Genomic DNA, 19,864 nt, shown 5'->3' with positions numbered 1-19,864 from the left:
TTTGACACAATACCAGAAACCCCCTGGATCCAAGACTGTCACTCCATACTGCTCTCATCAACACACCCACAGTGATGTAACTATTTAACTTACACATGTTACATAATCCCAGAGGTCGTATATCACTATGAAAATCATAAAGTAATGACAGTATAAGTTTATTGTTTCACCTGTTCATGGGTTGTGTGGGGATTTATTTCATGCCTTGTATGAATGGATGGAGCGCGCGCGTGCACTAGTATTATTACACTACTGCTGTATATTTGTGAGGGCCAAGCGTGCACAAGTATTATTACACTACTGCTGTATATTTGTGAGGGCCAAATGTCCCTACAAGTATAGCAGAATGTGAGAGCATTGTAAGGCCAATTCTCCTGTCCTGTTCCTCACAAAATAAATAGTTTTATGGAAAAAAATGTTTAGATAAGGTCCTTACAGGAGTGTGGTGAATAAATACTGTGTGCGCGTGCACGCACGTGTGTGTGTGTGTGTGTGTGTGTGTGTGTGTGTGTGTGTGTGTCTTAGATAACATTTTAAGTTGCATCATAGGGGTAGTTTACAAGGATATCGTCTGGATAGCCAAATATCTGACGAGTGTGATGGTGTGGAAGTGTACAACTATGTCACAGTGTACCTGCAGGGGTCAGGCCTGCCACCGGAGCCACTACCCGACTGTCTGTCCTCTACCTGAACAATTGACACCTGCTGTCACCTATATCCTTCCCGAAGCACCACACCACCACACCCAGTTTGACAGTTCTGCCCGAGGAAAACACCATCATGACATTTCTATACCACAGGCTCTAGTAGTGAAGTCGGTATCGCTGACAAACATAATTATCCGGACACATATATGCACCCACTGACAAACTCACATTAGCACTGCACCCGAAATAAGGTCAGACACCATTTCATGTGAAGTTACTTTTTGTTTGTCGAGGAGTCTCTCCAAACCAAGGACATTTTAGGAAAGTGAGAGTCCAACTTCACAAAAAACAACAAGTGCATTCATTCAAAAAGGTATGTGTTTTTTTGTATATTGTATACCTGAATGTGGGATTTCAAATTCTTCTTTTCCTGTAACCTTGTTTGGCATTAGATTTTCCATTTACCATGTCCCTCTCTGAACATGTTCACAGTGCTTCTTGGCTTATTTTTTCCCCTTCATCATTAAGAGCCATTGTCAGCAGTGTAATTTTCAAAGAGTAATTTCAAAGAAGGATGTGAGCTGAATGTAATAGCGTGGCACGCGTGTGGATGATTGGACCTGTGCTCAGTTTTGTGGCACTGTCCGCGCGTGCATGTGAGCGAGAGATAGAAGGAGTGGGCTGATGAAAGAAGAAATGCAATAATTTATCTTCTCCTTTTTTTATTACAGATTAAAATGGGGTGCTTCACATTCTTCAAGTTTATGATGGCGGTGTTCAACTTGCTTATCTTTGTAAGTATGTTTCCGGCTTTGATTGCGCGCATGCATGCATGCATGCATGCATTGGAGGTGGGGGTTTAGTGGGGGAGTCAAGGGGTCGTGGGTGGGTGGTGGTGGGGGAGAGTAATTGCGTTTGTTCATTTATTGCGTGAAATATTTACAGGGAAAAAGCCATGTGTGGAGGAAACAAACAATGGCAATCGCTGCAATGCATAGGAAATTGTTTCACACACACACACACACACACACACACACACACACACACACACACACACACACACACAAAGGAGACGTTATACAAACATCTCAAATCACTGAGCGAGGAGCCCTAAACGATATTCCCTCTCCTACTACAGTACCATCTCCGCACGCACACACGCATGCATGTGCGTGCACACACACACACACACACACACACACACACACATTCCCTTCACCGCAACAATTTTCATCTCATTAACTTCAAAGGCTCTAATTTTTGCTACCTCCGAACGTCTCACTCCTAACACTGATAACTAATGTGTGGGTGAAATGGAGGGAAACTTTGGCGAGGGTAAGCTGAATTTGTCCGCGAGTCGAGCGCACCTGTCCCACTGTCACTAGAAAGGGCCGCACAGATGACGCTCGTATAGTGCGAGTCATCATTTTTCCCTCCCATTTCCACAAGTGCATTTGTTTGATAAATCTAGTACGGCAGCACCACCGATGATGATGTTGATGGTGGTGGTGGTGATGGATGTTCCTTTGAAATGTTATCCAGCAGAGCAAGATGATGGACTGAATCCACTCAGCTCGTCAAACAAAACAATCACACCCGTGTGAAGAGAGGGGCACTCTTATCATCGTACATGAGCAAATCGGCTTAGTTGTCTATTTTTGAGGGGCACTATTTATATTAGCGCCCCTCACTTCACCCGGGTGTGATTTGTCATAAAACAATCCCATTGACCCTTGAATGGACAATTTTAAGTCTGTCTAAGCATTTAGAGCATTTAGATATGTAATACATATGACGGAAATTCTCCATTTATTGTCAATGGGAATTTAATGTTTGTGTAAGACGAAAATCTACTAATAGCTGAATATATAGTAGGAGTGATGTCGCTGCTGTAAAAAGATTACCACTGTGAATGAATTCAAAGTTGCAGCAAAGTTCTCTCAGGAGGATGAGTTTCCTCCAGTGGAGATCTCACTCTCTGTTGAGGGAAATCTCTTCTTCAAATCAGAGTTGCCCACTTGCCCTTAAATGATATACCCAATGTGGTATAGCTTTTAGAAGACAATGTGGTATAGCTTTTAGAAGTTAATGTGGTATAGCTTTCAAAAGACAATGTGGTATAGCTTTTAGAAGATAATTCGTCATATCCTACAGCCTGGGTGAATTCAAAGTGAATTAAGTGCGCAGTGCAAATACATCTCAAATATTCAAGGCATAGTGCAGTAACACTGCACCAACTCACTGTGGCACCACGTAAATGCTTTTGAAATAGTGAAAATGTGGCTGTATCTCTTTCACGGCGCATTAATTTGGCATACCATTGTGCCCTGGAACCCATCAAAATTGTACATTGTAAATGAGATACTGTCTCCCCGTGTGAAAGGTCTCTCCATGTCTGATCATTGTCTGAGCTCCACGGCTAAATCAGATTGTCTGCTCCCAGTAATGTGACCCTCAGAAAATCAGCTACACTCAGCTGATGTCTTTCTCATCCCATAGCTTTCAGAACGCACCGATTCCATTTCAATTGGAGAGGGATGGCTCCTCTTTCCTTTTCATACTCTATATATACGTAATCGTATACTGTACAGTATATGGTCCTATTATAGCCTTCTATTCATTCTCTTTCTCTTCTAACCTTAATGATATTTCCTTTGAGTATGACCTTTCATTTGACCCCAGTTTCATTCCCCTTTAAGACAAAAAAAGTAAGTAACCTGATTTGTGGTAAATCTTTAGCCATGTGCGTGCTCACATGATAGGGCGCACGCCTGAAAATGGCATGCCATCAAACAGATTAGACTACTTTAAGAACAAAACAAAAAAAAAGATAATGTGCCAGCTACAATTATACCTATAGAAGGATGATGGTGTCAGGCGTGGAGTTAGAGGGGGAATATGCTTGTCTTATCACATTTACCCAGTGGGGCACTGATGGTAAGGAACAGGTGAAGGGGGAGATGAAACAAATGGAGATATACCAGAGTGAAAGGTACAGTGGGGGACATAGGAGAGGGGTGTACTGTATGTACAGAAAGAAAGAGGGAGGGAGGGCAGAGAGAGCGACAGTATCCAAAAGAGGAAGAGAAAGAGTGCGATTGAGCGAGAGAGGAAGAAGTGGGTGAGTGAAAGAGAGGTAGAGAAAGCAAGTTGTAAGGGGGGCAGAGTGACACAAGAGAGGGAGAAAGGAAGAGACATGCAGGATTGAGTTAGCGAGAGGCAGGCAGAGAGAGTGAGGGAGCGACGGAGGGGGTAACAGAGAGATGATTCCCAGCTGGTGGAAGGCATCACAGTTTTGACAGGAGGCAGAGGCCGTGATGGGAAGCAGAGGGCCTCCCGTTGTAAGACTACAGCCTGCCTGATTGGCCCTGACAGACAATATAAGGTTTTGGGGGCGCTTTGCTGAGGAGGATGAAAAATGAATATAGGAACCTGCACCCAGTGACCCACTCACAGGGAGAAAGAGGTGGAAATATACAGGGAAGACAGAGAATTAAGAGGTTGAGAGAGACGGGAGAGACAAAGACAAAGAGACACGACGAGGGAAGAGATGCACATGGGTGGGGAGTCTGGGGACAGGCTGGAGGGTGGAGTGGGGCTTCCATGCAATATAAAACTTTTGACATACTTCCACCACAAACAGGTCTTACGGGTGTTGTGTCTATAGATTCGTATGAATGTGCTTCAAACTCCCCTGGGCAAAAACAGTTCTCTGCTACTCGCGTTTCACTTCCAGAGATTTCCTCAGCAGTATCCTGTAATGTAATCCTGATGACTATCATCAAAAATCTTTAGACACGTAAGCGGCATTTTATACTTTGGCTATTTAAGGAAAGAACAAGATCTGTCCAGGTGATGTGTGTGTGAGTGTAAGTGTGTGTGTGCGTGTGTGCAGTGTGCACACACCGTGTCATGCTGTTTAGTCTCGGAGCGCGTGTGTGTGTGTGTGTGTGTGTGTGTGTGTGTGTATAGAGTCTCCCATTGGCTTAGAGGTCGGCTAGGGAAGTGTGTGGTTGCCTAGAGATGAGGCAGCCAATCAGGACCATAGGTCTCTACTACAGAAAGTGGGCGTGAAAGCACCAGCAAGAGAACATTGACCAGCTGTGCTTACACAGCAGCTGGTAAAGAAATCCTTCTAATGACATGCCCAAAATAGGGACGCCACACTTAAAGTGGTTAACTGCAGGCTTGACAGTCCCAGGGCACTAAATGTATAAAAAGAGAAAAGAAGAAGAAGGAGGGGGGGGGGGGGGGGGGGGGGCTGGGATGGGCCTGGGGGCAAAAAAGTTTTGCAACCAGCAGCTTTCCACCAGCTGCCTGCTTCCTCCATCATTGTCCACGTCATAATCCCATGGCCTACTTCTGTACGCCCCAAGGTCGGCTTTATCTGCCTGCACAAGATCATCCTGAATGGACCTCTGTCCATTATGCCTCCATGACATAAGTAGAGAGATAAAGGGGGTCATGGGAAAAGGGCAGTTGTTTGCTTTAAGAGAGAGGTAAAAAAAAAAAACGTATTCTAGCTGGAGTTGGGTATATAATGTATAATGTTAAGCCCCGGGCAGCTTCTCTCCATCTCTCTCACACACACTCTCTCTCGCTCTTTCCTTTCTGACAAAAGAGTCTCTTCTGAATCCCCTCAAAGGATGGTAGGTAGGTCAGAGTGTCAACTAGGAGTAATGGTAGGAGAGCTAGGGTCTATGATGTAAAGGGGCCTCTCATTTCCAAAACTTATTATCATATCAAGAGCTGCTGGCTTGACCCCCTCCATGGAAATGACCGCCAGGCAAACGGATGATTGACAATTTAACTGTCATTGTAAGCCATGGATTACATGCTTTGTAAAGCCCAGTGGTCCTTGCATACCTTTGTCAAGTGTGCGAGACAATGATTTGTGAGTGGGTGCGTGCGTTTGTGCGTGCACATACACACACACACACACACGTCTGTCCACAGGCAATAATGCAATAAAATGTATTCCCATACATTATGTATGTTTGTGTGTAAATGGGTGGTCATGTGCACTGTAAGTATGTAGGTGTCTGCGTGTCTTTGCATGCACCCTATACTATATTGCATGCCATAATGGGTGAACATTCTACAAAAATAGGCGAACAGTCGGCGGAAACAGCAGATCTATAAGCTCTCAAAATGCTGCCAAGTAACACGTTGTGAGCTTGTAAAGGGGCCCTTTGTTTAGACCCCTGGGGTCTAACGAAATACAGTTTCAGTTATTTAGACCTGAGGACGCATCTGTGTCACCTTATAGCTTTAACCACATTAACCATTATTTTAAACTTTACATTTAATCTACAAGCACAGAACCGAGTGCTGTGCTACGAACTTGTAGATCTGCCTTGTTTTCATTCTGGGGGTCCTTGACATGAAATAGTGTGAGAACCACATGATATAGAAACATAGGTTTTTCAGAAAACTGTCATTTGTAAAAACCTGTTCTCAGGTCTTAAGTCATTAAGCTCACCCACCGTGTGCGCTGCATGTGTCTTCCCTTCCAGGTGGGCGGTCTGACCCTGGTGGCCATGGGGATCTGGGTGAGTGTGGACGGGGGCTCCTTCCTCCAGATCCTGGGGCCCTTCTCCAGCCAGGCCACGCAGTTTGTCAACGTGGGCTTCTTCGTCATCGCCATCGGGGGCGTGCTGGTCCTGCTGGGGCTCCTTGGCTGCTGTGGCGCACACAAGGAGAACAAGTGTCTGCTGCTCATAGTGAGTGGATTCATTAAGGGCCATTCTGACCTGAGATCAGATTCTAAAATTGTCTTCTACATCCTGACAGTTTTCCATTCTGACCGGAGATGAGATTCTAAAAATGTCTTCTATGTCAGTCGCTCTTCGATTTTTCAAAAATAGCAGACCTACAAGCTCGTAGCGCGCCACTCGGTGGCGCGCTACGAGCTTGTAGATCTGCTACAAGGGCCATTCACGCCAAGCACGATAACTAAATTATAGCGATAACAATGTTTTTAGTAAAAAAAAAACGAATCAACAACTAACAACAATGATAGTGATGAATGATATCGTTTGGGTCCCTTTCACAGTGATTTTATGAACAATAGAAACACTGACGGATCAATCAGAATCCAACAGGAGGACATCTGGGATGTAAATCAGTCTCACTCACCCTCTGAATATTAACAGAGACGTGGAGACGTTTATGTGTAGCCAACGCTAGCTGGTATTACCTTGGACGGGTAGCCTGCCCTACAACAATCACGCCTCCTTAATAATTATTAATAATCAGAGTCAGATTCCACATAGTCTATTGCGTGTGGCTTTCAGTACCACAGAGGTGAAGATCTCTCTCTCTCTCTCTGGACACAACTGTGTTGCTTTCAAACTGCAACACTTTGACAGAAATAGGTCATAACATGTCTAAGGTGGATTTGTATGACACAAAAGCTCGGCAGATTGAAAGAGGATAATTCAAGCTTGGCCTAGAGCTGCAATGTTGGTGAGTTTAACGTTGTTTAATACAAGCAGATGTGGCACATTATTTAGCCTACACAGGCCTACAGTACAGCCATATTGTATTTACAAATTTAGAACATAAATTATATGTATTATGTAATATGTTATGTTAAATCTGTAGGGCTTGGCAATATATCAATATTAGTCCAAAACAAATTCTATCTCTGTCTTGCTATTTTTGCAAACACCTCACAGTTTTGGGGGAAAAGTAGTCACAAAGAAAGTTATAGTCAAGGAAGGAAAGCTATAGTCACAAATGCAATTTATCATCACAATATCGATATCAAGTTATTTTGTCAAACATAGTGATATTTGATTTGGTCCGTACCACTTACCTAAGAATCTGTGTGTAGTTAAGTCATCAATGCTTATTATTTTTGTTGATAAATCATTATTTTCTGCAGGAACTATTTTCAGCTATACTCTTATCAATCCATATAAAAAATGAGAACATAGCTTGGTCAAAACAAAACACAACCCTGTCCAATGTTGTGTTGCTAGCAATTTTCAGCAGTTTGTAAACAGTAGAAACAAGCTGATGGTTAGCTTAGCAGCACCACACAGCTCAGCTGACTCTGCTATGCCAATCATAGCAGAGTCAGGCATAGCAGAGTCAGCTGAGCTGTGTGCTTCACTGTGATTGGCCTACTTTTGGGGTGAAAGATGATGTGCAAGATAATTGTTGGCCTAGTAGCCTACAGACCTGGCCAGTATACCTGTACAAGTCTAAGGTACAAGTAGATACAGCGAGTCCCAGCGCCAGCGAGGCAGCAAGTTAAAAGTTTCTGATAAAGGCTTCGTCATACTCCAAATAAACTAGTGCATGCTTTGACAAAAGGTTGGCAGTCATGTGTACATAGTCATAGTCATAGTCATAGTCAATAGGCAACGCAAACATGACAGACCACTGGAAAATGCATATCAGCATTGAAGAAAATAAGTGTGCTGAGAATGCTGATGTCAAAAAATGATTAAGAGTTGTCCCATGGGTTAAAATTCTAAATAATCTAAAAGCTGTATGATTAAGTGTCAAAAGTCTATGATGAGCATCAACATGAAATCTAGCCTCATCAACAACAACGCCACAGAATTTGCACAGACAGCTGCACACCCTTGGGCTCGCAGCCCAGCCACCCCAGCAACACCTACATCATCAATATCATCAGCAACGCCACCCTCCCATACATTCAGACCATAGATTCAGACGGGGAGCGTGAACATTATTATGCTCATTAACAATGGTTGCTAACTACCACTTTGTCCAATGCTGTGAGTCTAATGAGTGGCAGAGGCAGCACATTTCCCCCCCATACGGCCCCCATCACGTCCACACCCTCCCATTGGGCTTGAATGATGACGGTGCACTGGAGCCAGCTATAGCACGGCTGACAGCGCAGGATGAGAAGCTTATCTAGCGCCCCGTTTTCTCCCTGTGTTCCGAAAGAAACAGCCTCCCTATCGCGGAAGCTGTAATGGACTGAATGATAGAATGGATGGGCTGACAGAATGGGATCCATTCCAGCTCTTGTGTTCCTTATTGTCCTTTTGTGTAATCAGCCGGGCCTGATCGGCAATCTCTGTGATTGCATGGTGGAACAATGGCTGATTAGAAGTCCATGGAGTGGTGTAGTCTGTAGTGGGCGTGTGTGTGCGCGTGCATACTGTGCGTGTGTCCATATGTGCTGGGAGTGGGGTGTTCATGCAAAAATCTTTATTTTTAAAAATAAGGTGAATTAACTCAATCCGAATGTATGAAGATCGTGTGATGCAGCCAATTAGATGCCAATTAAAGAATGAATAGTCACTTTTCCACAGACAAATTCACTACATGCTGTTATGTTATGTCCCCATGCAGTTCTTCTCCATCATCCTGGTCATCTTCGTTGCAGAGGTGGCTGCTGCAGTGGTGGCCCTGGCCTACTCTTCATTTGTAAGTTTGTTCGGATCTCTCATGTCTGTCTGTCTCTCTCTCTCTCTGTCTGTCTGTATCTCTCATGTCTGTCTGTGTGTCTCTCTCTCCCTCTCATATGTCTCTCTCTCTCTCTCTCTCTCTCTCATGTCTGTCTGTCTGTCTGTCTCTCTCATGGCTGTCTGTCTGTCTCTCTCTCTCATGTCTGTCTGTCTCTCTCTCTCTCTCTCTCTCATGTCTGTCGGTCTCTCTCTCTCTCAAGTCTGTCTGTCTCTCTTTCTCATGTCTGTGTCTCTCTCCCATGTCTGTCTGTCTATCTCTCTCTCTCTCTCTCATATGTATGTCTGTCTGTCTGTCTCTCTCTCTCATGTCTGTCTGTCTCTCTTTCTCATGTCTGTGTCTCTCTCCCATGTCTGTCTGTCTATCTCTCTCTCATGTCTGTCTGTCTCTTTCTCTTTCATGTTCCATTTTCTCCTCCTGTATCAAATCCTCCCCTCCTGTCTCTTTATCTCCATAATATCCCTTCTCTTTATTTCTCTCTCTCTTATTCTCTTATTCACTTACTCTACTTCTCTCTCTCTCCCTCTCACCCTTGCAACTCCTCTCTATCTCTCTCTCGCTCTCCATCTCTCTTTCTCTCTCGATTTTATCTCCATGTAAATTTTCCATCACAGCCACAGCCATCATTGAATTACCGGCTTTATGTCCGCCTCAGTACATTCGGCTACTTAATGACTCCAGGATTGCCCGGGGCTGTGTGCGATGTCTCTCACTTTGAGCAATTTATTACTTGGGAATATTGAAGCTAAAGCATTTTATATGCAAAACAGCCTATTTACATATATGGGTCGGCCACCCGAGCTCCCCTCCTTTCTCTCTCTCTCTCTCTCCCTCCCCTCTCTCTCTCCATTCGCTCTCTCTCTCTCACACACACACACACACACACACACACACACACACACACACACACACACACACACACACACACACACACACACACACACACACTCCCTTCCCATTTAGTGTCATGTATAATAATTACAAGGATTTCAAATGAGCTGTGTAAAAAGGTGTTATCCAAGACTGGGTCTGGGCTCCTGATAAAGGAAGTAGAGACACCCCCCCCCCCCCCCCTCAATCAGAGGGTGTATCTGAGTCCCCGAGAGCGAGGGGAAGATAATCTAATGCACGTCCATCTGCAGTGAGGAGGTGATGAGTGGAGGGTGGACTGACTGCACGCTGCCCAGGAATCTCATTTGTTTGTGCTTGTGCTCCTGGTATACCACTCTGAGCTGCGGTTACCAAGTCTCTCTCTCTCTCTCTCTCTCTGTTAACAAATGTATTCTGATCCTCTCCAATCCCCGGTGAGCAAGCTCTCACACAAAGAGACATCAACCACCAAGCAAGAGTTTGGTGTGTGTGTGTGTGTGTGTGTGTGTGTGTGTGTGTGTGTGCGCGCGCGCGTGTGTGTGTGTGTACTTGTGCCATTATGTCCCCACAACTATAGTAGAATATGAGAAACAAACTGTGAGGACCATTTTCTTTGTCCTCACAAGATAAATGGTTGTTTTAAATCCAAATAAAAATTATAATAAAATGTTTTAGGGCGTTTCCCTTACAATTACCGGGTTGAGTTATGCCTGATTTATACTTAGTTGTGCATCATTGTGACAAAGCGAAAATCACTGAACTTCAAGCTCACAACATGAGCTTGTAGATCGGGTGTTTTTAGATTTAGATTAAGAATGTATGAGAATGTAAAGAAAAAGCATTCATCAAATTGCTGTTCTAAAATGTAGACATTCTCAGAACTATAGTAAAACGTGTGCATACGTGCGTGCGTGCATGTATGTACCTTTGTCCTTGGAGGCTGAGCTAGGGAGAGTTGCTGAGGTTGTTTTGTTGAAATAAATCTGCCCATCTCTCGCCTGTCATTTACAAAGCCCACCAAACCAAGCCTAGCAATCTAAAAGGCATCTGGCGAGTGGCAAATCAACTGCACGTCCGTGCCTAGACGTGCGTGTGCCTGTGCATGTGTGCACACGCACGTATGTATGTATATGCGGTGTGTTTTCTCTGTGTGTCCACTGTCCACCAGTACAAAAAAAGAGAGATAATTTGGGTTATTGTTTTCACCTTAATGGAACGTGTGCTATAAATCATAGATTCCTCTTTCTTAAAAGATAGCAGATATGGTTAAAGCCAATTTAGATCATTGTTTGTAAGCTCCCGTGCCACCTATTCATTGCACACACAAAGAACACTGTCCATTCCATCATGGATATGAGTGTGAGAGAGAAAGTGTTTGATAAGGAAGACTGTAAACACAATATCAATGGAATAATGACAATGACCAATAATACATCTAATATACATATATATAGCCCCCCTGTGTCAATAACTGGGAGGCAGTGGCAGATGAATGAGGCCAATAAATATACTGTTGATCTATTCCATATACTTATCTACCACTGTAAATCTGCCTTTTGGCCATACCCACCCCTTCTAATCTCACCAAAAAAGACAATAACCTTGGGGGTGGTCTGAATAAACTAGGTTTTAAATTGCAATTCCGGCATGCATTATGAGAGGTCATCAGCAGTCATGGTTGCTCTCTCTCTCTGCACAGGCCCATAGGTGACCACTGGGCAGATTCACAATTAAAAAGGAAGAAATTATATGGACTTCACAATGGATTAATAACAGAGCGGATCTGACATTTAATGAATAACGCCACTTTCACCAAGAGTGGGGGGGGGGGGGGGGGGGGGGAGTGTGTGTGTGTGTGTGTGTGTGTGTGTGTGGGGGTAGCTCTCATTTTCAAATGTAATCTGTTATGGATTACAGAGTGATTGCTTTGGAAATTGCCATATAGGTAACGTATAATGTGAGTAATGGTAGTCCTGTAACTTTTGGATTAATAACACAGATATAATGTGACAGATAGTGACTAATGCCATCTGTCATTACATTTTTCATAACGACCGGACTGTACTGGGCGTGATGGAGGGAGAGCCTCATACCATTATTGCTTTCATCTTTAAAACAATAACCAATTAACTGACAAGACTGCCCATAGTGGTGCAGAAGCCATAACAGATAGCAATGATTATCAGTGTTTTAAAACACCATTCCGACGACTGTTGGATCAATAACACATAAAGCTCTATCATCCCAATTGCTGTGATTGTGTGTGTGTGTGTGTGTGTGTGTGTGTGTGTGTGTGTGTGTCCACTACACTGTATTGATAGATGTGTTATCGCCTCCTGCCTCACTACACTATATGTTAGTACAGGCTTTGTCTTGTCCACCTGCATCTGTGTGTGTGTGTGTGTGTGTGTGTGTGTGTGTGTGTGTGTGTGTGTGTGTGTGTGTGCGTGTGCGCGCGTGTGTGTGTGTGTGTGTAGGGGAATGCAGTGAGGCACAGGCCGAGTGACAGTGATGAATTAGCTGGCTGGTAATAACCCTTCTGATCTCAGTCCTTCTCTCTGCTTCTTGGGGGGCACTTTTAATTGTGGCATGTCTCCCTGCATCCCCCTGGGCACTCCCCCCAGCCCTTACAACACACACACACACACAAAAAAACACACAAATATACACACAAATATACACATAGACAATATAGCCTTCGAGCCCACAGACACATACAGTAAATACACACATAGGCGAGGGAAAACACTCACACACACACACGCACGCACATACGCCACAGACCCTCCTTCCCCATCAAATGGGTCTTTGTGCGACTGTACGCGACGGGCTTATTAATCAAAATGGAGAAAAAATCAGATTGTAGGGAGGGAGGGATCGAGAGAGTGAGGGAGGGATGGGGGATCGAGGGAGGGAGGGAGGGAGGGATGGAAGGGGCATGAAAGCAAGCCAACCAGGGTGTCATGAAGGAGTTCCTCCTCAGCCCCACACAAAGCTGAAAGCGTAGCGTTGCTGTTGGCTGGAAACTGGAAACCTTGTATGTGTAAAAAGGTTACTTTTCAGGAAATAGAAAAATAAATAACCTGTTTCCTAGTGGATCCCATGAGTGCAGTTATTATTTTGTCACAACAAGCAATATTTATAAAACATATAGGTAATGTGTCACACACACCAATAATTCATTTTCAGATGGTTTATTTCTCTACATCAGAGCAGACAAGTTTCGGCTATCCAGCCTTTATCAGTACACTGATGAAGGCTGGATAGCCGAAAGGTATGCTCTGTGATTCTGAAAATGCATTCTTGGTGTGTGCGATCCATTACCAATATTGTCCTGAGCGGGTGACGCACCATAAGTCAGAGCACGAGAAAAGTTATTCAATATAAACACAGACATGCTTAACCTTTCACTTTCAATTTGAAAATGCGTACCTACAACCTAAAACCTACAATCCCATACCCATAGGTGTGGAGGGGTACTATACGTCCTTCTGGGGAAACTCCCCCTGGCTTGCTCACTCCTCACGCATTGAAGGAAGCATGAGCTCAGTTCAGGGCTCTCCCCAGGTTGGCATAGGAAGAGTAGCTTCCAGAATTATACACCTTAGGCAATTGGCAACGGGTGAAAAAACAGTTACAAAATCGTGGGATAAAAAAATGAGAAAAAGAAAATACGGAGATACAAGGTTTCTGGCCGACAAAGGCGATGTCTTAGTGATGTGATGTCCATGAAATTAAGTAGAGTACAGTATGGGATATGAAGCACAAAGGGTGGGGGTTGGGGGTTATCCTGTGACCTGACCAAAAAAGACCAGGAGCATCAATATATATGTAAATGCCCCCCATTTACCAGCACAAAGGACGGAGAAGAATGGTGAATAATGGCTCAGTCCTTTTATTTTTTTCCAGGTGCCAGGCCCACGGTTGTTTATTTCCCAGGTGCTTTGTTTGAGAGACAATTTATTTCATTATTGATGCATAGGTGACTCCCGGAGAATTACCGCTTCGCCTATATAAAGCAGCTGCCCTTGTTTTATATCAGAGGCTCCCAAACTGTATAGTGTGTGCGTGTGTGTGTGTGTGTGTGTGTGTGTGTGTGTGTGTGTGTGTGTGTGTGTGTGTGTGTGTGTGTGTGTGTGTGCGTGTGTGCATGCGTGCGTACATGTGCAAGGGGCAGCGGTGGCCGAACGGTTTGCGGAGCGGTCTTGATATCGGAAGGTCGCTAGTTCGTATCCCCGGACCGGCACGTTAAAATTACCACCGTTGAAGTGCCCTTGAACAAGGCATTGAACCCCTACCATGAAATGTTCTATGAGCAGGGCCTGGCTGTAAACAAGTTCTTGAGCTTAGTCCAGTTTCCCTGGGTAAACATATAGTAACTTTCTTTCTTTCTTTTTGCCTGCTAGTAAGTGTGTGTGTGTGTGTGTGTGTGTGTGTGTGTGTGTGTGTGTGTGTGTGTGTGTGTGTGTGTGTGTGTGTGTGTGTGTGTGTGTGTGTGTGTGTGTGTGTGTGTGTGTGTGTGTGTGTGTGTCTGTGTGTACCTGTAGATACTAGACAGCAGGCCCCCAGTGTAGCTCTATGCTCGGTGTACTTCATTCCAGGGTGTGCACCTGGGTGATTTTTTAAATTCAAACCGGGAGGCAGAGATTATATTTTCACACCGTCAACAGCGTCTGTGTTTGGCGTGAAACTTTACTGTCATTTAAAACTAGGAAAAGACAACACATATTATGATATGCGGGGCTGGACAATAATATTCAGTATGACATTGTGTGTGTGTGTGTGTGTGTGTGTGTGTGTGTGTGTGTGTGTTGGCCAGGCTGAGGGCATCTTGAAAGCATGGGCCACCCCTGCCTTGAAGGAGCAGTACGGCAGTGACCCTGTAGTTACAAAGATGTGGAACAACACCATGACCGAGGTATGTTTACATACACACTTTTTTGTCTTCAATGTTTGTTTACACAGACCCTCAAAGCTGAACATTATAGGAGAAGCTAGTGCCCCTCAAAAACAATGAAAACTATGACCAAGGTCAAAAGGTTAGAAATAATGTGACATTGTATTTTGCATGCATTCACTGGTCAGTAATTTGGTCCTAATTGTGTATAAACTAAATCTATAACACGTTCAATTTAAGACTACTCCCTTTTAGAAATTGTGCCTATCCGTCTGGTGTGAAATATCTTTCCTCAAGGGCCAATGAAAGACAGTGTCTTGTCCCAATTGCCCCATGTTCACCCTGTGCCCATGGAGTGTTTCAGGTACTCTAGAAATCATCCCTGAAAGTCCTTAGAATCATTCCAACACTGTAGTGGTAGGCTACTATTTTCCAGTTCTGTGTAACTTATATATAGTATATAGTAACCTATATGATAAAACTTGTTTTCTTTCAAAACTCCAATTTCTTTACAGCTTGAAAGATACACGTTTACAAGAAAAATGTCCTTGTATGGCTGTGGTTGAACAATGGCCCTAACATCAGAAAGTGTCATGACGTCTGTCCATATAGCCTAGTGCTTTCAGGATATCAACAGACGCTTTTGTTGCAAAATTGCCGTTTTTCAGACACCTTAATTACTTTCTGCAGACCTTGACTTTCTAAAGGCAGCGTGAGACGGAAGAATAAGCATAGCCGTACAGTGACTGTATATATAATCCATTATGTCAAGCTCTTCTAAAGGCTATTACACGGCATGAAATGTATGAGACCAATAACAACCGGCAGTAGCCTAGCAGTAGAAACATGAAAAGATGAACTCGTTCAACTTCATGTCAACAGGGCAGGCTCACACACGGTTAAGAAACGTATTTCTGATGGATCAATCATATCCAATCCAAGTGACAAAACTACATGATGAATCCTATGTAGATATGCAGTCCACAGAGCCCATATGCAGTCCCTATTACATGTCCCAATAGAACGTAGAGCCCATATGCAGTCCCTATTACATGTCCCAATAGAACGTAGAGCCCATATGCAGTCCCTATTACATGTCCCAATAGAACGTAGAGCCCATATGCAGTCCCTATTACATGTCCCAATAGAACGTAGAGCCCATATGCAGTCCCTATTACATGTCCCAATAGAACGTCGCAGTCCCGCCCCCTTTCATGACGACGAGCGTCGTACGAAGCCAACTCGAGTCATGACAAATCAAATCATGACAACACGGACAAAACAAATAATTACATAGAAGATAAACAACAAAAAAAGTGTTGTAACCTGGCGTTTTTTTCTACTTTCTAATTCTTTGTTTAGCCCGAAATTTTTTGTTTGTTGTCATGATTTGTCATGACAAGAGTTGGCTTTGTCCACAGCGTAAACGTCTTTAAATAAATACTTTCTGAAATGTCTATGAGGAAAATGAACGGAGAATCATTTCCTGGGCCATGGTAGGGGGCGGGACTGCGACGCTCTATTATATGCAGTTCCCTATTACTTACTGTTTTATCACATATTCAAATGGCAACATTGTGAGAGGGATAAATACGTATAGGCCCATTAGCTTACACACGTTGCATGGCCCCTATACTGTACATAAGCTCTTCTGAAGGAAATAGCAAGGCAATTAAATGGATAAAAAGCCAATAACAACCAGAAGTACAAACTGATTACAGTTAAGACGTTTATTTTTGTTTATATCCAAGTTACAAAACTACAACTACAAAACTACGATATTCCTTTGTTTGTTGGTTTGTTTTTGGTAACACAAAATTGTAATACTATTTTAAAAACCTCTTGAGCCCCAAGAGGCTGTCCACCTCTGAGCAGCGCTCAGCGGGTCAATGGAGACCCAATTGGTCTCCGGTTCCAACTCCGATGTTGCAGATTTTCCCCCTGGACCCCCCTGGGGTTTAAGAGGTTTTTAACTGTGTCAAAATTGCCATTGTATGCTTTGTCTTTTAGATGCAGTGCTGTGGATTTTCCAACTACACAGACTTTATAGATTCCCATTTTCTGAACCAGACTGGAGGCTACCTCCCATTGAGCTGTTGCCACCAGTTCAATGGCACCACCTGCAGCCCACCAATGGCACAGCACAATCCTGTACAGGTGAGAAAGACTTATCTTAATCAGCAGAGTAATAGAGGGTATGCGCGTCATCATCATACACAGAATTTGTGCAGGAACGCTTACTGAGTGGCAAAAAACTACTTTTTGGCCATGACAGTCATACATCCAGTCACTTTACGCATGTGCATACCGTCTAAGTCTATATGTCCCTATTTTAGGCATGACATTATAGGTGAAAGATTAAAAAGGACAAACTTGGCCTATTCTGGACAAACATGGACTATTCTGATTTTTTTCTTACTAGGGCTTTAGTGGTTAAGTATACTGGAAAAAAGAAAAGGAAGATATTCCATAGCCATTGAGGTAACCATATCTATGATGCCTTACCCGCTTTTATGTGGCCCGATCACAAGAAAGAAAGTACAGTCTCGAAATGTACCACTAAAGTGAGGATAAAAGGATCCATGTGGCCCAGTTACAGTGATGGTTTAACTATCTTTGAACTACATTTTTGGGGTCAGGAAGAAATTGAACACTGTGTCTTTGTCTCTGACAAGGTGATGTAGCTAGCCTAGTTTATGTAGCTTCAAAACAATGCAGTTAATAAAAAATGTTTTATCTAGTTCAGGTCATCATTGTAAATTAGGTTAAAAAGTCATGGGCATGGCCATTAATGTTTCTATTTGTACTGAGCCAAAACACATTTAGGAAAATGTGATGAATTCCTCTGAAAAAACCTATTATTTATGTGCATACTCATGTGGCTTACCCTGACTGCATTTGCTCTAGGGCTGCTTTGAAGAGATTCTAGATCTCCTCAAGAGGAATGCTAACATTGTGGGTGGAATAGCAGCAGGAATTGGTATCTTGGAGGTAAGTTCATATGTGAAAATTCACTTTACAGTACATCTGCACTTACTTCTGTCAGAGAGTCTCTGATACTCACTGTTTACTCCCTGTAATAGTTAAACCCAATTAAACCCTGTGTATACTGTAGTGTACATCTTTGACCAGAGTCCCAGCTGTCCATTCCACATTTTACCCTTGCAAAAAATACGGTGGTATTCTAAACCAGCCATACAACCAGCGATTTGCATGTCCCCAACATCTTGTGATGTGAGGTCACATGAATGGCAGACCAGAGTTACTGCTGAAACCCAGTCCTTACATTTTCTTTTTTGCGAGTAGTAGGTGTTCATTTCTGTGGCTTCTCTGCATCAATGATCAATAAATCACGAATACATAATCAGTCAGTCTAGTCATATCAAATCTTGACAACAACTCCCTCCTTACTGGCCTCCCAGCATGATTGGCCTTCAACCAACCGATTGTCACATGTCCCCCTCCTTCTCCGCTCCCTCCATTGCCCCCCATTGAGTCCAACATACATGGCCGGTTAAGACTGAAACGATGGAGACTCATTCCCAATCTTCCGCTGTAGTCTGAAAACTCACCTCTTTAGACTCCACCTTGCCGTAGCACTAGCTTAGCCTTGATGACCTTGTAGGGCGGCATATGCAAAGACTAATTGATCTGGCATCCTAAAGTGTTTATATAGTTTCAATGTACGGATATTCTACCATTAGACGGATGATAGATTCTTGGTTTACTGTACTTACAGATGACTATTTCTATGCATTTCAAGATGTCATGTATTGCCTTGTGTTGTTCTTGCTTACTGTACGTCTCTCTGGATTAAGAGCGTCTGCTAAATGCCCAAATTGTAAATTGTACCATTGAGGGAGAAAAGAGTCAGAACTTAAACAAGAAAAAATCATGCAAATGCAGTGCTAAACACTTAAACACAAATAATCAATCATTGTATGTATGTATTTGGTTAAATGGGTAAGGTTTAAAAAAGCATGCTCTGTTGCACTGGCCTAAAAGTGGATCCTTAATAACTGCTTCAACTTCTGAGATTTGGTTTGGTTCATTAAGCCACCAGATGGCATACCTTATAAGGTCCAAGTATGTATGTATGTATGTATTTAAAAGGGGGGCTTTTTGTGTAAAATCCCAGCCTACAATACCTTCATATATTTAAAATCCAAAGTAAAGTTACCAGTGAAGGGCAACATGCCTATTCACTGGGGACTATGTATGTATGTATGTATGTATGTATGTATGTATGTACAGTACTAGAAATTCTATTTTATATAATGAATGACTATTATTACAAAAATAGATGAAAAGTTGAATCTTCTATTCTAATATTAATCAAAGGTTTGTTTCTTTCTCCCTAGATTGCAGCGATGATTGTGTCAATGTACCTCTACTGTCACATGGACAAACGGGTCAGCTGAATCTCTGCTATGTGTTATACGCTGTAAGGATGCCGTTTCATCTTGTGGCAACGTGGCATGTCTGTAGAATGAAACAAGTCTCGGAAAACTGATTTGATTTCACTTAAAATGCACAATACAGCCTGACTATTTTAGATTTAGATTAAGTCATAATGTTTTTCACACTGTACTACAATCAACAAATGGCTTCTTACTCCACGTTCACTCCGCACTTTTATAAATAAAGAATTAAAGTGCAGAGTGACCATGCCCTTAGGAGTTTTTGTTTTGTTTTGTTTTTTACTGCAGAGAAAGTATCAGTTTTAATTTAAGACTTATCTATGGAACACGGATGTGGCATAATAACAAACAAAATGACTATTTTATATTAATTGAGAAGGTGCAATTATTTTACCTATTAAATCCACACATGTCCACACACAATGTAAATATTTCATATTGCCAATAAAATATACTGGGGACTTTCAATTTTGCACACAGTGTGTTGCTCTGTAATTTTCTCATGGACCACAGAATCTGTGTTGACAGGCAGATGGATTTCACAAATGTACATAAGGCTTAAGCACACACACACT

General features: G+C 43.0%; 1 protein-coding gene across 1 annotated transcript; it reads left to right on the top strand.

Moving 5' to 3' along the window:
- Positions 1–998: 998 nt before the first annotated feature.
- On the top strand, positions 999–19,359 carry tspan1 (tetraspanin 1). Its single transcript, XM_080769920.1, has 8 exons — positions 999–1,020; positions 1,379–1,441; positions 6,164–6,370; positions 8,988–9,062; positions 14,791–14,889; positions 16,879–17,025; positions 17,776–17,859; positions 19,230–19,359. Exons 2-8 carry the CDS (start codon positions 1,385–1,387, stop codon positions 19,287–19,289), a joined length of 729 nt encoding a protein of 242 aa, XP_080626046.1. The 5' UTR covers positions 999–1,020; positions 1,379–1,384; the 3' UTR covers positions 19,290–19,359.
- Positions 19,360–19,864: the final 505 nt, after the last annotated feature.

The sequence above is a fragment of the Protomyctophum bolini genome, assembly GCF_963924005.1.
Source record: "Protomyctophum bolini genome assembly, chromosome: 8".
Taxonomy (NCBI): domain Eukaryota; kingdom Metazoa; phylum Chordata; class Actinopteri; order Myctophiformes; family Myctophidae; genus Protomyctophum; species Protomyctophum bolini.
Note: the sequence above shows the minus strand (reverse complement) of the source record. Positions and strands in the feature narration are given on the sequence as shown.

Bases quoted from the DNA above. Each gene is read 5' to 3' on its own strand.
- tspan1 (XM_080769920.1), top strand. From the start codon at position 1,385: ATGGGGTGCTTCACATTCTTCAAGTTTATGATGGCGGTGTTCAACTTG. The intron at 14,890-16,878 runs GTATGTTTACAT...TTTGTCTTTTAG, and splicing joins GGAACAACACCATGACCGAG to ATGCAGTGCTGTGGATTTTC. The intron at 17,026-17,775 runs GTGAGAAAGACT...CATTTGCTCTAG, and splicing joins CACAGCACAATCCTGTACAG to GGCTGCTTTGAAGAGATTCT.